The 18,064-nt window shown below is 25.1% G+C and overlaps 2 protein-coding genes across 2 annotated transcripts in view; one reads left to right on the top strand and one right to left on the bottom strand.

Annotated features, from left to right (window-relative positions):
* The window catches only part of LOC107450399 (uncharacterized), a 15,084-nt gene extending 12,896 nt beyond the window's left edge, over positions 1-2,188 (bottom strand). Inside the window, exon 1 of the mRNA XM_043042572.2 lies at positions 2,050-2,188. Within this exon, the coding sequence (XP_042898506.1) occupies positions 2,050-2,086 (37 nt within the window). The 5' untranslated portion in view covers positions 2,087-2,188. The remainder of the gene's footprint in view (positions 1-2,049) is intronic.
* Positions 2,189-7,218: 5,030 nt separating this feature from the next.
* On the top strand, positions 7,219-17,455 carry LOC107457345 (uncharacterized). Its single transcript, XM_016075487.3, has 6 exons — positions 7,219-7,416; positions 8,376-8,434; positions 9,796-9,900; positions 13,828-13,860; positions 15,127-15,165; positions 17,296-17,455. Exons 1-6 carry the CDS (start codon positions 7,284-7,286, stop codon positions 17,341-17,343), a joined length of 417 nt encoding a protein of 138 aa, XP_015930973.1. The 5' UTR covers positions 7,219-7,283; the 3' UTR covers positions 17,344-17,455.
* Positions 17,456-18,064: the final 609 nt, after the last annotated feature.

Genomic DNA, 18,064 nt, shown 5'->3' with positions numbered 1-18,064 from the left:
AAAGTTGTTTAATTACCTATAATACACTGTGTTAAATAGTTTGTGATAATAATTTTGAATGTGAAATAAAATAATATGTACTACAAAAGCACATTTATTAAGGGATTAATTATTTCTTTCGACTAATTTTTTATTAGTTAGTAACAGTTTTTTTTGCTAGTTATTAATTCTTAGCTTGTTTTCCATAGATATTAACTGTTAGTTTTTTTACATTCATTACTATTATTTGTGATTTCTTGTTAGTTAGTTTTTTGCTAATTATGTTAGCTTATTTTTTTTGCTAGTTAAGTTATCCTTTGTTAATTTGTTTTTATAACTATTAATTGCATAGCTTACTTTATTGATTAGCTTTTATTTTCGCTTGGAAGTTAGTATTTAGCTTGTTTTAGCCTTTGTTAATTAATAATTTTAATAGTCATTAAATTTCCTACTAGTTTCAACATTATTTAAAATTGTGCGTCAAAGACAATTTAAACACTTCCTTCTTATTTTAAGATTGTCAAAGACAAGACAATCGCCCACAAAGAGATGTTCACGCGGTTACAGCGTGGAAAAATTATAAAAAGTATATATATAATATTATATATCTATACACTTTTCTTTTGTTTAAACTTTACTTGTAATTAAAAGAGCATTAATTTTTATTGTATCATTTCTAATATTTGGCGGCACATTTTAAGAATTTGGCGGCACACAAAAGTGCCGCGGCACAGTGGTTGAGAATCACTGATCTAAGTGAAGGGATCATATCAAGTATCACATAAAAGTGATTGTAACGTATTTTTTTAATCAGAGGAACTTGAATAATGACATTTTCGCTTAAATACGGCAAATGTGGTTTAGTTACTCTATAAAAATGTTCTATTGAAATATGTTTTTTTTTCTTTATTTTTTTAAAAATCTTCATTGAGAGTTTGTGGGCTTTTTATACACGCTTTTAAATCGATAAAACTCAAATATTATTCACGGAATATGCATTTCTTTGAATCATAATTTTAATTTTTCTGCAAGGAACTGAACAACATGCCTATAGTATTTTTATTTAATTTTTTTTATAAAAAATGATAAATAGGAAAAAATATGTATTTTAATTTAGGTATTTTGTAAAAAACTTATAACAAGGAATACTGATTGTAAATTAGAGCAAAGTTTTCATTATTCTAAACAATATAAAATTAATTTATTTCAAATTAGGAGCATAGATTTTTAATTTTTTTTAAAAAATAGAATGTATGTAAACTTTTTTATTTATTCTTATTAGATAAGTTTATATATTTGTATACTTTTTTCACATATATTATTTTTTATAAAATAAGTATGCTTAGGTTGTATACTTCTTATTATTGTTATTATTGCTTATTTTGCGTGTTTATTTTCAATAGTTTCAAAAATATTAAACATAACTGTTTTAATTTTTTTATTTGAAATTTTATGAACTTATTACATTGCTTTGCATATTTATTAAATTGTACCATGGCATAAAAGAAATAAAAAAATTATTTATATTTTAATAAGGTCCTAAAATTTTCCTTTGCTTCTCTTAATAGGTTTCAGTTTTATAAAATAAATGTGAAAAACCATATTCTCAAAACAAGCCAAGGAACATTTTGGTGGTGGTGATAACAAAATCAATTGAGGCTTGTAAAACATGAACAACACATATTTTAGGCATTTAGTTAAATTTGTTAGCAGAAAATTGAAAAATATATTTGTAACTCATGCACAAATGTTTAAAAATTTAATAAAAAAATGAATTTTTAATGTGTGAGATATTTTAAAAGCTTTTAGAAAGAAAGTGAAGAATAATTAAGCTATGGATATTTTTTATGCTAAACAATGAAAAAATTCTTGCTTGAATAATATATTTAGTAAAAAGAAAATTAGAATCATAAATATTTTGAACATTTGTGAACATTTTCGTATATTTATTGTGCGTCATAATAACAGGAAAAAATACACCCTCATTTTTTAAATAAAAGAACCCAAAAACATGAAATATACTACAATAAAATATTTCATATTTTAAAAATTTGTTATGAAAATTATTACCTGTAACAAAAAGTATGAAAAATATGCAAAGAAACATTTTGGTGCTGGCGAAATAAGACAATTGTCAGCAGTTATGAAAAGTATCAATAGAATATTTCTAAAATAATAATTGTGTAATAACTGATAACAGCTATTCGAACACCCGCTCAAGACCTAACGATTCACACGGAAATGGAACATTCGTTCTAAGTGTTATTTTATTTAAATTAATTGAAGATTATTTTGTTAAAATGAATAAGAAAAATGTGATAATATAATTTTTTTACCATAGAAACAAAATGATCATAATGAAATTAATTTTTAATAAATAATAGCAGACCTCTCCTGTACATTTCGTTCTTTCTTATTTTGTCTCAAAAGTTTATTTGCGCTAAGATTTTGTTAAGAAATCGAGAAACCCCAAATTTAAAAGAAAAATAAACAAAATACAAGAAGCTATAAAAAGTGGAAAAGCTTGAGGCAACATAATGATAGGTCACATTTTTAAATTTTTCAAGAGACCGTTTTTCGTAAAAACACAACTGATTAATCATCATTAATCATTATGATTTTTTAAATGATGATTAAGGAATTTAAAGTTCATGAATCAGCATTTAAAGAAAATCATAATCATTTAATAATAACCAATAAAAATAATTTAAAAATTTTATAAAATTCTGCAATGAAGAGGAAAAAAAAACATTAAAATTTTGTTTAAATTATTGACTGATTACATTTTTCCTCTAAATTTAAAAACTTAAAAATAAAGTATTATACTTTTGACTTGAAATTTCTTATTTCAAGTCTAAAGTATAATACTTTTTTTGCATACATACTGAAATTTCTTATTTCAAGTAAACAACCAGTTTCTTAAAATAACTAAATTTACGATAGAAACAAAACTTGAAAAAATAACAAACTTAATAATAATTTATAAATATAATTTAAAGATAATAAACTTAAAAATAATAAACTTAAAGATAATTACATTTTAAATAATGATTTACAAAAAAAGTGAAACAAATTAATAGAAACTATTATAAAAATTATTAAAATATTTTACAATTTTACAGCTAAATATGTCATCCCCTTAAATGTAAAAACTTGCAAATAACTTTGACCAATCATTTACACTTCAATTGGCAATATGTAAACAACCATTCGCACGAAATTACTAAATTTATTAAAGAAATTGATAAAACAAATTTTAATCAATATATTTAAAATTTTCTATGAAAAATAATTGATTATTTTATTTATTCAAAATAATAGTGAAATAATAGAAAAAATAGAATTTTTAAAAACTTATTATAAGAAGTCATGAAAATATGGTTAGAGTTTATGATGATCACCAATTTCACAATTCAAGAGGCAGTTTGTAAACCACCTTTTTGTGAAAGATACTAAATTTATGGATGAAGCTAATCTTAATTTAAAAAAAAAATTAGTTAATAAAATAAATATTTTTCTTAAAACTATAAAAACTATTTTAATTAATTATAATAAAAAACATTCAAACATGATAAAATTTTATGAGTTTTAAATCTAGCTCATAAGTAAAAATATTTCTAAACAACTCGTTTAACCACTCTTTTAACGTTTCAAGAATAAGTTTGTAAACACAAAATTATCTCTATTTACCCAAAATCACAAAACCTGAGGTAAAAAAAAATTACTTATAAAATTTGACCATTAAAATAAGTAATTATTTTTGAAAAATAATAAATTACAAAAATAAGAAGAAATGGAATTAATAAAATCTTTTTGCATACATACATTATAATATTTTTAACAATCATGGCTTACCCCTAACTAAGAAATAACTTCAACTCTAAATTTAACGATAAAGCTAGTTTTAATTAAAAATTAATTAAGAAATTAATTAACAAAATAAATTATATTACTTTACAAAAAACAACTATAAAAATTATGATAATTATTTATAATAAAAACATTCAAATTTGTAGAAATTTCATGTCTTATTTAATCTAGCTTATATTTGTAAATACTTATAAATAACTTAACTTATTTGTGAGAATTCATTAATAGACATTTAACTCTTTTAACATTTCAAGAAGTAATTTGTAAACACAAAATAATCTCTATTTTCTCGAAACCGAAAAATCTAAAATGGAAACATTTAACTTTTAAAATAAGTGATTATTTTAAAAAAATCATAATTTACGAAAATAATAGGAAATGGAATTAATAAAAAATATTATAAAAATCCATTAAATAATTTTAATCTTTATAGCTTGTACCTAAATGTAAAAAGCTTAGAAATAACTTTGATCACTAATTTCACACTTCAAGTAGGAGTTTGTAAATTACCGCTTTCTCTAAATCACTAAGTTCATGCATAAAATTAATTTAAATAAAAAATAATTAACAAATTAATAAAATTAAAAATAATGCTTCTATAAACAATAACTGTTCAAAAATGTTTCAATTTTATGACTAATTAAAGCTTATAAATGTAAATATTTATAAATAACTTATTTTTTTTCTGACACTCTTTTAAGATTTCAAGAATTAGTTTGTAAACACAAAACAATCTTTTTCTTCTTCTCGAAACTGCAAAATTTCAGGTGGAAATAATTTACTTAGAAAATTTAACTATTAAAATAAGTTATTATTTTAAAAAATAATAACTTACAAAAATAATAAGAAATGCAATTGATAAAAATATTATTAAAATTTATTAAAATATATTTAATCTTAATTTCTTGCCCCTAAATGTAAAAACTTAGAAACAACTTCGGCCACTAATTTCACACTTCAAGTAGCAGTTTGTAAACAACCGTTTTCTCGAAACCACTAAATCTACGGTGGAAGCATTTTTATTTTGTTCACGGATTTACGAACCTGATCGTTGTTAGTCGTTATGCATGGATTACTGCAATAACTCACATTGACTAATGCCAAAACATGATGAAGGCGAAGAAGTTAATCCCATGTTTAGAGAGTATCTTTAATCTTGCACATATTTCACTTCTCGAACGCAATGGCTTGTTAAATCTTTACTAAGTTGTAGTCTTCTAGATTTTTCTTTTTAGTGGAAAAAGTTTTTATAGTTTATTTTGTTGAAGAAAACTTTAAAAAAATGAAGACAAAACAATCTTCAAATATGCATAATACACGCATATTTGTTTTTTCATTTAACTTATTTTCAACGATCATCTTAGTTTTAATGTTGAAAAATTAAATATTCATAACAAATATGCAATTTGTAATTTGCTTTCTTTTCAACAATCTACCAACAATCTAATTTTTCCAATAATAATATCAATCCATTTTTTTCGATAATCAATTTTCTTACAATGTTGAAAAAAATATTGATGGCAAAAATGTATGTGTTTCTTTTAGTTTTAATTTTGAAGAATAGAATAATTACATTGTTGCGGAAGAATTACATTATTGTTAAAAAAGAATTCCAAACATCAATATGTCTCTAATTTGACTTTTTTTTTTAACTGAAAGATTGCCTTTAGTTTTAATGTTAAATAATAAAATGATCATGGCGAATTTCTATGTGTTTGTAAAATGCTATATTTTAACAATCCATCTTCTTTTAGAAATAAAGTTGTAGAATAAAATAACCATTGTTTGCTTTTTTAACAGTCCGTTTTCTTTCAGTTTTAATGTTAAAGAATGCAATATTGATGATAAATATCTATGTATTTGTAATTTGTTTTTTTCTCAATAATCTACCAATAATTTAATTTACATAATAATAATATGATCTAATTTTTATCGGCAATAGGTTTTCTCTCAATGTTGAAGAATAAATAATCATGCAAAAAAGCTAGCTAACGTTAAAACCAGCGTTGAAAACAACAAACATTTTGTAATGATGTTAAAAAAAGATAAAAATCACCTTTAAAAATCACGAATATGATGATAGTTTAAAAAAAAACAACGTTAAAAACCAAAAATATATATGTTAAGTATGATATTTTTAGACAAAAATCAATTTCAAAGTCCCAAACATGTGATAGCTGCCATTGGCCGCCAGCTTCGTCACATTTCAAAATTATCTTGTACAACAAACAATTTTTAACTGTAATCAAGTCGAATGTAAAGCGCAACTATATTTAAATATTCTAATTCTTCAAATCCCTGTCCATTCTTTATTTAGTTTTAAACCTTACAACTTAATTTGTTTAGTTATCCTTAATTAGTTGTAAACAATATATCAATCAAATTTTTTCAGTATCTAGGTTTCACCCGTGGCTTTGTCAGGGATTAACTGAGCTTAAGTACTTATTGCTATTTTAACTACTTTTAAGAGATGCTGTTATTGCCAAAATTCTTTATGCATTGAATTTCAGTAATTAATAAGTTTAAATCACACATACCCCCCAACCGTAAGGAAGAGTTCGGGACATTTCAGCGTAGTAGGCAACAAAAGTATTAAAACTATTTCTTTATCTGTCTTCAGATAAGATCGAAAACTCACCCCCAATGCTTCATTACGTGCTGTACTACTTCCTCGCGCACCTCTCGAATTATAACTTGACTATCATATAATTTATTTAAACTATAAACCTACATAATTACTTAACTAAGCTTTCATTTCTATAAAAATTCAACATTATTCTAAATAATTACTTAACTCATAACTAACAATTCAGTGCTACTTAAATTATTACCTAAGGCAACCTAGCAAAATGAATAGTAAGTATAGTTTTGCCAATAGATAAAGTAGTACACGCTTTTATATTGCCACAAAATATATATAATATAATATAATATAATATANAAGGATGTGTCTTCATCTTTACTTTATCTTACTACTTATGATGCCTTTACTTTTTCCCATTAATAGTTTCTCTATTTTATATTATTTTATTGTTATGCTTTACGTTTATATATATATATATATATATATGTGTGTGTGTGTGGGTGGGTGGGTGTGTATTGTGAAAGTGTGCCAGTAAGCATCAAGTTTACGAACGTTGCATTTTATTTTCAATTTCTTCAAAATCAACCGGTCGAGCGTAGACGAAATTTTGATCCGTGATTGATTTCCTTGTTCCGCACAAATGCATTTGAAACTTTATAAATCCTGCTATTCAAACATTGAGCTTGGATTTATATAATTGTTTACTTACTTCAAAATTAATGAAAATTACTATTCTAAGTATGAAATTGATTCTTGCAATCGCAATTTTAGAAACTTTATATACGGTGCTACATCTTCCTACTAACATAGTGACTTTTGTGGAGTGTTACAGTATAACGAGGTTTAAATAATGAACACCTACCGTTTATTTGGTTTGTTTCTGTTTTTGGTGGGATATGCTTACGCAATATGCGCGGCTGGAGAATATCTTGTTACTATGGAGAAAAAAGAATTTCTGGAAATTGTCGAATGTGTTTCTAAAAGTAAGATTTTTAAAAATTTTAATATTTTATTTTAGGAATGCAGTCCAAATATTAATGGATCAATAAACATAGATTTTTTTTATCATATTGGAAAAAATATTTTGTGACAAATCGAATAATTTTATAGGTAACAGGACAAAACTTCGTGGTTAAAACTTCACGTAAGCTAAATTTCTCAAATTCAAAATCTTAAATTAATAATTAATATTAAATTAATAGTTAATTGCGGTATTACTTCTAATAAAAATACTTTATACGTTATATGATATTAAAAAGTTCAAATTCATAATTAATATTAATAAAAGTAAAAATATTTAATTAATTTTTATTTAAATTAAATGTTTTTTTTTAATAAATTATCTTTTCAAATGGAAAAATCGAAGAATAAACCGCTTAATGTTAATATTTAAAGGTTTGTGAACCTGAGTATTTCAGCATTGAAAATTAATTAGAGTGCTTAATGTTTGAGAGAAAGAAAAAAAAAGAAAAAAGAAGGAAGAAATTTTCTCCTCAACGAAAAAAAGAAAGAAATTTTCTATCTACAGCCTTGCCTGCTAAGTTCGAGGTTAGCGAAGTTAAGGACTAAGGACCAGCGTAATTATGAATCGGTACTTTACGAAGTTATGAAACGGCCAAGTTTTGTACGCCACGCAGTTATGAAAACAGTTTAACGAGGATCGATACCTGGCACCCTCGGTCCCTTCGCAGACTGATCAAAGTGGTCGTCTTCCCTCTGACTGACCACAGACAGTGATGCTTCACTGCGGTGTTCTACTGGAAACCGCGTCTTTACGATCAGTCCACTGTGGAATCGTTGTGTTTCAAACAAATTTTTTTTTTTATTGACAATTTGAAAAATGTTACTTATTGATGTATTACCTTATGTTTTTCAGTTTAGAAATGCAAAAAATGAATTTAAATTTCATTAAAAATAAAATTTATTTTGTTTTTGTTTTTAGGCAAGGATCCATTGCTTTGTAGTAAATTTGCTGCTTGTGAACGATTAATGTCCCCAAGAGTAAGTAAACAATAACTGATTCTAATCACTACTTAGAGATTCATTATTAATAATAATTATCTCTCTACTAGCTTTTTTTTTGTTTCCTTCATTTATTTATATTTTGGAATTTTTTTAAGTTTAAAATCAACTCTCCATATAAAGTTTAATGTGGACCATCCATCGAAGTTGGCAAGTCCATATCACGTCCGGGTCACCAATAAGGGGATATAATTATAGCCTATGTCAACCTTCAACTATCCAAAGATACTTCTAGATGGAATGAACATGTCTTATATACTAGGGAATTGGTATTTAATAATCTTAGTGGTAGTCACACCACAATACACAGAAAACAGCAGCAGAGTTAAGAATTCATAAGTATTGTTACCATTCGTTATATTTTTCAAATGATAAAATCAATATTTAGAGATATTTAAAAATGAACGAATGATCTGTCACTTTCTTAAGCGTGTTAAAAAAAATTTTCGTTAAGGGGGGACCCCACCCTAAGGTGGTAAAATTCTTGAATTTTTTTTAAGTAATAGAGACAATGCAGAGACTCCTTGTTTTTTTTATGTTATTTAGCTACAATTTAAGTCTATTTTGAAAAATTTTCTTTTACAAAATAATAAAAAATAAGTTGGTGGCAGCTCCGTGTGTGACTGGTCATCGAAAAGTAGCACCTCACTGGCCTCATGGATTTAGAAGTCTTGAAATATAGAAAAACGATTCTGTTTAGATTTTCTGAGGACATTAAGACATTATCTAAAAAGTAGCACAGCGGTTTTTTGATATTCGCAAAATTACCAAAATGGCCGCAACTTAAAAAAAAAGTTACGTTTTTCGTTAAAAAAATATTCATTAAAATACTAATATAAAATCGAAATATAAAAATATCAAAAAAATCCTGTGCCACTTTCTAAAGAATATATTTTTACGTAATTTAAAATAAAGAACAGCTTAGTTCGTTGTATAGATTATGAGAAAAACGCTGGAGCAGGGCAAAAAACAGCGTTTTGAGAAAAACGTGTTTTCAGTTTTGACTTATGGTAGGGGAAAACGTTTAATTTCATATATATAATTTTCGATAAATGAAATGCCTACAATAAGTTTCTATATACAGTCAACAGAATGAATGAGACTCAAAAAGAATGTCGCCCCTCCTAATCCGGCCGAAGGGCCTTTCTACCTGCTATTTTCCGGTATAACTTCCAAACCATGTTAGGTACCGAGAAATCATTTTAGACAGACATTAGGAAGGGTACAGAGATTCGAAAAATGCAATAAAATTTTTTTCGAATTTTTGAAATATTCAGCATTTTCATAATTAAAATTTAATATGTTAATGATGTTGTTTAATAATATTTTGCAATTTTCAGGTACTATTTTCTTTAGATGAATGTAAACGTGAAGTAGTTCCGGAGGGAATTAAAAGATGCACTCCTTATTCAATTCTTTTTGAGAAGCCAGAAACACCCGAAAAAGTAAGAATTGAATAGGTTTACTTCAATTTCATTTAAGAGTGTTTAATAGTACAGCGGTTCGCAAATGGTGTTGAGAAAATTAAGACAACATTATCAGTTACGAAGCCCCGTAATAAAATTTATAACCAATTAATTTTTCATTAGTTATTTAATATTGATCTGATCATTATTCTCAACGTATATTTTCGAAATTTTTCATTTTTTTTTGTAAACAAGAACCATTTTTCAGCTCATTCATTTTTAGTTTATGCATACAATAAACTATTACTATGAACTAGTTATGAACTAGATATATGATAATAATTATGAACTATATTTATGATAATAATTATGAACTAGATGCCACTTTAGGCTTCAAATGTATGACATAAAGCCCAAATTTAAGTCTAGTAGTGTTAAAACTACCCGATGAAAAAATTTTGTTCTTTATTAATTCGCTAAATATTTTTAAAATAATTAGTAAAATTTTAATTTTTTTAATATTTTTAAAATAAATAATGGTATTTAGTTTATCAATATTTATCACATTTGCTAATGAAATTTCTTCTTAGTCTCTGGGTTCCGCTAAAAGAAGTTCGATAATTGTATCAACCACTGTATTTAGTATTTGGCGAATCAAACTCGCATGTCTGGGATTCAATGCTAGATTTTTCTTGCTATTGTGCTCGGCTCAGTTATATAGTTGTCAGATATTTATTTAATTTTTTTGTTATGGATTTTTTTTTTTTGGATCAGTTTTAAATTTTTCTTGCTATTATGCTCACCTCAGTCATTGCTATCATATTTCACTTTAATTACGGATTTGTCTTTTGGGATCAGTTTTAGCTTTCTTTTTTTATTGTGCTCACCTAAGACAATGTTGTGAGATAGTTTTGTTTTTCTTTTATTATGGATTTGTTTTCGGGATCAGTTTTAGATTTTTCTTCTTATTGTGCACATCTTAGACAATGTGTGAAATAGTATAATTTTTCTTTAATTATGGATTCGGTTTTCGGAATCAGTTTTAGATTTTCCTTGTTTTTGTGCTCACCTAACGCAATATTATGAAATAGTTTTGTTTTTCCTTAATTATGGATTTGTTTTTTGGGATCAGTTTTAGATTTTTCCTGTTATTGTGCTCGCCTCAGTCATTGTTGTCAAACAGTTTTGTTTTTTATTTATTATCGATTTATTTTTCGGGAATAGTTTTAGATTTTTTCTTGCTATACTGCTCGAATAATTCATTGCTGTCAAATAGTTTTGATTTTTATTTAATTATGGATTTGTTTTTGGGATCAGCTTTAGATTTTTCTTCTTATTGTGCTTGCCTGAGTCCTGCGTTTGAAATAATTTTTTTTTAAATTAGAGATTTGTTTTTTGGGATTAGAATTATATATTTTTTGCTATTGTTTTTGCCTAAATCATTGTTGTCACATAGTTTTCTTCTTCTTTAATTATGAATTTGTTTTTCGGGATCAGTTTATATTTTTATTGGTATTTTGCTCGCCTAAGTCATTGTTACTGCATAGTTTTGCTTTTCTTCTAGTATAGATTTTTTTTTTTTTGATAAACTAAACTTCTTTGTGTTCAACTAAATCAACATCATCATGCGTCCAACTTTGTGTTCCACATCTTGTTATCATAAAGTTTTTTTTTCATTAACTATGGATTAGCATTGAAAATAATTTAAAATTAAGAAAAAAGGTTTTTAAAAAATGGGAAAACTAATTTTTTCAATTGGAACGAAGAAAAAATAGCTTTATGTCCAACTAAAAATGTACGGTACATCATTTTGTTGCTAAGATTTTATCACGAATTTTATTATAAAAGGGAACAAAAGCATACAGGGGCATAGCGCCTGATATTTTTAAAATAACATATATAGAAAATTAAAGCAAGCAATTTGGAAGATTGAAGAAAACCATGGCAAAATGAGAAAGAGAAGCGATTTGAAAGCGTTATGTCAACAGTTATAGGGGTTGGCGAGCAAGAACGAGGATTAAATGTTGTTCCATAGTTTAATCTATAAAATGTTAATCCATTTTGAGTGTTTTTTTTTATATCTCAATCTGTATTTGGCTAATTAAAACCTTTACATAAGAAAATTAAATGCATTGTTTGGAGATTTTTTTTATTTAATTAGTTTATCTTTTGATTGTTAGAAAGTTTCTACCTAGTCAATTTTAGGTAGAATTAAATTTTTGATTATATTTATGCAAAATATGCTTTTATTTTTCAATAACTTAATGAAGGTTAGAAAAAAAATTCTAACTGCGGAATAAAAATGATTTACATCTTTTTAGAGACACTTTTATATTTTCCGGACGTAATGAGATTTATCTGCGTGAATAGTAAACATTAAGAAAAAGAATAATGATATTAAATTAAATGACTGAAAAAATTGCAATCATTCAAAGATTCTTTTGATAGGAAGAAAGCAATTACATTGTAACATAAATGTAATTTTTTTCGGCTGACATATTTTTAAAATTTTAATAATCAGCGTTTATAAACAAGGACAACTGTTTCAATTCTTCTGGATTAATTAATATGTATCGTATATGTAACGATATCTCTTAAATTGATGAAGAAAATGATTAAATACAGTTTTTAATGAATAGATCGAATGATTATTAAAACCGAAATGAATTTTCGTAATTGAATTAAATTAGATAAATTGACGAAAAAAAGCTTTTTAAATAAATGAAAAATTTTTATAAGAAGGTTTCTTTTAAATGAGAAACTAAAATAAAAAAGGAAAAGTAAGCTCTTGGTTTAAGGAATTTATAGAGCACAAAATGATTCGACGCTTTTACAAACATAAAAAAAAAAGTTGAGCATTCGTATAAATAAAATAAAATTTATATATTTTTAAAATATTATAAACATAAAAAAGCAATATTTACAATGTTCCGAAAGTTGGATAAAAATAATCGTTTATTTTAGTATTAAATTGTATTAAATTATAAACTTGATTTTTATTCCTAGTTCATTCAAGCACAATTTTAAATTAAAATAGTATAAAAATTTTACTTAAATTATTTATCAGCATTACAACACAAATTTCTAAGGTAACTTTACATTTAACTACTGTCATTACCTCTAGTAACCTAATTTAATTATCAAATAATCCTAAAATTAATCTGGAGCGTTTAAACAATAGTTATTGCAGAAACTTTGCATTAATACATAACATAGCATATAACATTGCATATTGCACAATACATAACATTGTATTAATACATAACGACTGCGTTCCCAAAATTTATATAAAATTATAGTAATAAATACACAAATTGATAACGTTGATTTATAATAAGAAAATTTTAAGCAAAATTGTTTTTACACTTCAAAAGTTAAATAATTTCTTTTTCACAATCGACAATCTAGAAATTCAGAAATTTATTTGAGAAAGAATGACAAAATTTACTGAATAACAAAAATTGTAAAGCAAAACATTCTTGTTTAAACAACATTACATTATCACATCGAGCTCAGAACAAATATTTTATTTTATAATATTTTCTTTCTCCGTACAAATTTAAGCAAAATAAATAAAAATCATTAATAAATAATCACATTAATTGAAAATAGACGTTATAGATAGACATGAGTCGTTCTCAAAATAAATTTCTTGAACGAAAAAATTAAATAAAAAATAGAATTTTATAATATATCCATCTTATTTTAAATAAAAATTTTATTGCACTTTTTAACAAAACAAACTATGCTGTATATTTTTTTTCGTAATTTTAAGAAATTGATAGGATTTATTTATTTATTATTTAGTGATATATTTGGCAGTTTAAAAAATTATGAACTTACAATACGACTTTTTTTATTTATATCTCTTAAAAAATTTTCACATATGTTTACAATTCTTTAAAATTGTATTAGAGTTGCCCTTTGTATTTATATTTCTTATATTTTTTTTCGATTTTATTGCAGATATTTGACTGTGTTGTTGAAAAAGTTGAAAAGGTAACAATAAATTTTTTGACGCTGATAAAGCGAATTTTAAAATGTAATTTATAACTCTTTTCTCTTGTAACTCGACTTCAAAATAGATTCGAAATTTATTTCTTATGAATTATATATATATTTTTTCTTTAAAGAATAGTTTAATTTTCTAGTTTGATTTCGTTTATTTTATAAAAAAGAAAATAATTTTAATCTGTATCAAGCTTATCTGAATTTTATAAACAACTCCTTAGCCGTTTCTGAATTTTAGTTATTGTTTTGAATTAAATACTCTATTTTTTATAATAGGATTTAATTTTATAGCATAATGTCTTTGAGAAATTAATGGGAAAATTTGTTTCATAATCTGGCTGCACAATTATATTCATCTTCCTAAACTTAATCCCTTTAAACCATTAACAATAGTATCGTAATGAAACTTGAGTGGAATACTAATTTTTGTAGTAGAATACTGAGCTAAAAATATTATTTAAATACTTATACAATGTTTTTCATGTTGTCCCCTTCATATCTTTATTGTAAAGGTAAAAAAACTGAAGAAAAGAAAGATAAATTATTGATATAATATTCGCAATAAGCACTTATTACGGAAAACAAAATGCTTTCATTGTAAGATAACGCACACGAAATTTTAAAAAGAATGACATATTATAAATGACAGTTTTTTGTAGCGTTTAAACAAATACTTGATCTTGTGTAATTGGGATGTGGGAATTTCAATTCTGAAATTAGTTTTACTCCTAAAGCTACATATTATTTTTAAAATGAGATTTTTAGTCTGTTTTTCGGTCGAAACGTACAAGTTTAAAGATGCTACACGTAACAGGGGGTCACATAATTGTTCCGACAAATTTCCAGGTACATTATCAAGATTAAATGTGCATAAAGACTCACGTCTGGAAATGTTCTCGTACGCGGATAAGATATCCCTATCTGGGGAATTCTTTATTATAACCTCCTCAGAATCACATATGATGGTTCATAATAAGAAAGCACTCCTAGTGGCTTATGACGACGTTTAGAATGAAGTTTTTAATCAAGTAACATGTGAAACTTACTTAGTTTACAAAATTATAAAACAGACACCTTTTTTAGGAAAGTTGATACAAAATAATTAGAGTATACATTTTTTGAATATAAAAATAGATAACTGTTTAATATTTATATTGTACCCCTCCTTATGTACTCCAAGAATAAAAGTGTATATAATTTAAAGCTCTTCAAATTTATATTAAAATTTTTTTAATTTATTTTTAAAATTTTCAGCTTACTTTCCCAGAAAAGAAAATCATGTTAAATTTTGAGGTAAGTTCTTTTTATTTTTTCATTTTTGACCATTGTGAGTCATCATTTTTCATCATTTTTTTATAAACAGGTAGAAAGTTCTACACTTATTTATTTAATAATCTTATTAAATTATTTTTTTAAATGATATATAAGGAAATTCATAGTAAAAAATTGAAAAAAAATTTTTTTAAGCGCCATTAGTTGATAAAAATGAAAGCTTCAGAATAAATATAAGGGTGAATTTAGGACGAAAAAAGGTTTAAAGAGTGAAATTTAATTTTTCTTTTCGTATGAATCATCTTTGTTTGAACGTGTCCTATCGTTATGTGCAGAAAAACGAAATGTTAAGTTCGTTTTATGCATGTTTTATTTACATAAAAAACTTTTTAAACGCATTTTACATTTAATTTGTTTTATATTTAAGTAAATTTTAGTCCCTAGTATAACTTATAGATAATACCTGTCCGAGTTCTACCAATTTACATTTTTTATATGCAAAATTGCAAGAATTGTTTGTCGATATTGTAAGTCTTTAAAACAGTTCTCTTAAAATTGTGTGTATTTTGAAATTTTTTATAATTCAAGCAAATTGATTTTGAGGCCCTTTTTAAGGAAATAAATATCGGATAACTAACGAATGATATTTGGAAAATACGGGCTTTCAACCATGCGTTGTACATTTTGTTTTGGACATATTCGAAATTACAGTCAAAACATAAATGTTAATTTATTAAGAAATTGGTTTCTAAAATCAGTTAAAAGATGTAGGTTTCTAGCTTTATAATATCTGTACAAATAATATAGTACTTTTTGACAATTGTGTTCAATCATGTAATTTTTTTTCATTACAACATTTGTGTAAGAAATATAGTATTCCATAGTATTTGTATATCAATATTTATGTTCTTATTTTTTGCAAAATTTGTGTGAAATAGTTTTCCATGTTTATAACATATTTCAGGGTGTATGATTCTAGCGTCATCATATAAAATCATAATATCTTTTTAATTTCGAATCCTGGTCACTTACAAGTTTCGAGAAATATAAAATTTTCATAGCCATCTAGGTCTCTGGTCTAATAAAATTTGCATAATTCTGAATGCATCTTGCTTTATAAAATTTATGAAAACCAAAGTAGGTAGCTTAATAGCATTTGTGTACACGAAATGAAAATTCAAGATTTATTACATTTGAAAAAAAAATTAGGTTCCTTATTATATGATCATTTGCAAAAAGAAATTTAACTTTAAAACAGTTTTTTATAAGAAAAATTCTTTCTACTATGTAAAAATTCCGGATCAAATTCCGGTAAGAAAAAAACAACAGCACTCAGGGTGCCGATACTTCTTACCGTATAATCCATTTTTACCGGAACATTTTACGGGACAAAAAAATCTGATATACCGTATTTTTTATAGTTTTATTTACCGTAAAATCACTGTATCATTCTAATTAATCTAATTCATTCTAATTAATTGTGTACACAAATCAAACATTAAATTTATTTCATTTGAAAAAAAAATAGGTTTCTTAATTAGAAACCTAAATTGAATCGAAAGTTTTGCAAACATTATGTGAAAGTTTTGTAAAATTTTTTAGCTTTATAGCAATTTTTGTAAAAAAAAAAAGTCGCTCTACACTGTCAAAATACCGGTAAAAATCAGTGACTCAAGGTGTCGGTACTTTTTACCGCAAAATCATCCATTCTTACCTGAATATTTTATGGAGCAAAAAATCTGATATACCGTATTTTTTACAGTAATATTTATCTTAAAACCACTGAATCATTCTAACTAAATAAATATTACTGTAAAAATTACGTGATGATATTTTAAGGTAAAAATAGATTTTACGGATGATGCAACCAAAGTGCCTGTATTTTATTCAGTAATTTTGTCCCGAATTTTATACTGCATAGACTTAGAGCAGCTGTGTGGAAAAAAAGTTTTTATTTTTATAGCATTCTTTAAAAGACTTCGTGTAAAGAATTCGTAAGAAAGCATGATTAACTAAGTGGCAATGATTGACCATAGGCTTTTATACTTAATAAATCATAAGGGTGCCACTTTCATTTTAGAGTTACTTGAAGTGCAAGACTTTGCATTTTTCAAGCATGCTACTTACATTAGTTTCAATTACATATTACAGGAATGTGCTAAACTTCTGTTTGAAGAAACCTGCAAGAAGAAAAGTTAAGAAAAAGTCTCAATCCTAATCCGCAGCTATTTATTATCCTTTCCAATAATATATGCATAAAATAGCAAAATATTTTGCAAAAGAAATCTCAGAGTATTGATTGTATTTATGTAATAAATAAAATCATTAATATGGAAAATGTGATCTGTTTACTTATAATATCCTAATTGACAACTTAAACGCTACAAGCAAGTGACTATTAACAGCGGTAGCTACCTGTTTGATTTTTGATTTTATAAATTTCATCTGATTTTATAAATTTCATGCTGACTGATATCACAAATAATAAACTCAAGCTTATACATAAAAACTGTTGTTGTTACATTGATCGTTTTTGATGCTAGAAATATATGAGGATTGCCTGCTTATTTTAAATGCTATTTAATTATATCTGGGAAAAAAACATAAAGTTAATAGCTTTCTAATCTGAAGTTTAAAATATTAAATTTAATTTATCGTGATTTGCTTTGATTTAATGATTATTTAATAAATTTTAATGAACATATTAGTTTAATTAAATTAAAAAAATTGTTTCTTGTTATTTAAATTCTTAATTGGAATGTGTCTTTAAAAATGAGGTTTAATTCGTTTCTATTTGACTAAAGAAATGCGGAGTATATTTATATTTTTTGGATCTGATAAGCATTTCTAGATGTATATAAGTTTAAACTAGTACAATCCCATTCTTCATTTGGTGATTGCTGTGCCATTTGTTGCAGAA

Source organism: Parasteatoda tepidariorum, chromosome 7, assembly GCF_043381705.1.
Source record: "Parasteatoda tepidariorum isolate YZ-2023 chromosome 7, CAS_Ptep_4.0, whole genome shotgun sequence".
NCBI classification, from domain to species: Eukaryota; Metazoa; Arthropoda; class Arachnida; order Araneae; family Theridiidae; genus Parasteatoda; species Parasteatoda tepidariorum.
This window is presented reverse-complemented; position numbering and strand designations above follow the sequence as displayed.

Excerpts from the sequence above, each read along its gene's own strand:
- LOC107457345 (XM_016075487.3), top strand. The coding sequence starts at position 7,284 with ATGAACACCTACCGTTTATTTGGTTTGTTTCTGTTTTTGGTGGGATAT. Across the intron at positions 7,417-8,375 it reads TGTCGAATGTGTTTCTAAAA|GCAAGGATCCATTGCTTTGT; the intron begins GTAAGATTTTTA and ends TTTTGTTTTTAG. Across the intron at positions 8,435-9,795 it reads AACGATTAATGTCCCCAAGA|GTACTATTTTCTTTAGATGA; the intron begins GTAAGTAAACAA and ends TGCAATTTTCAG.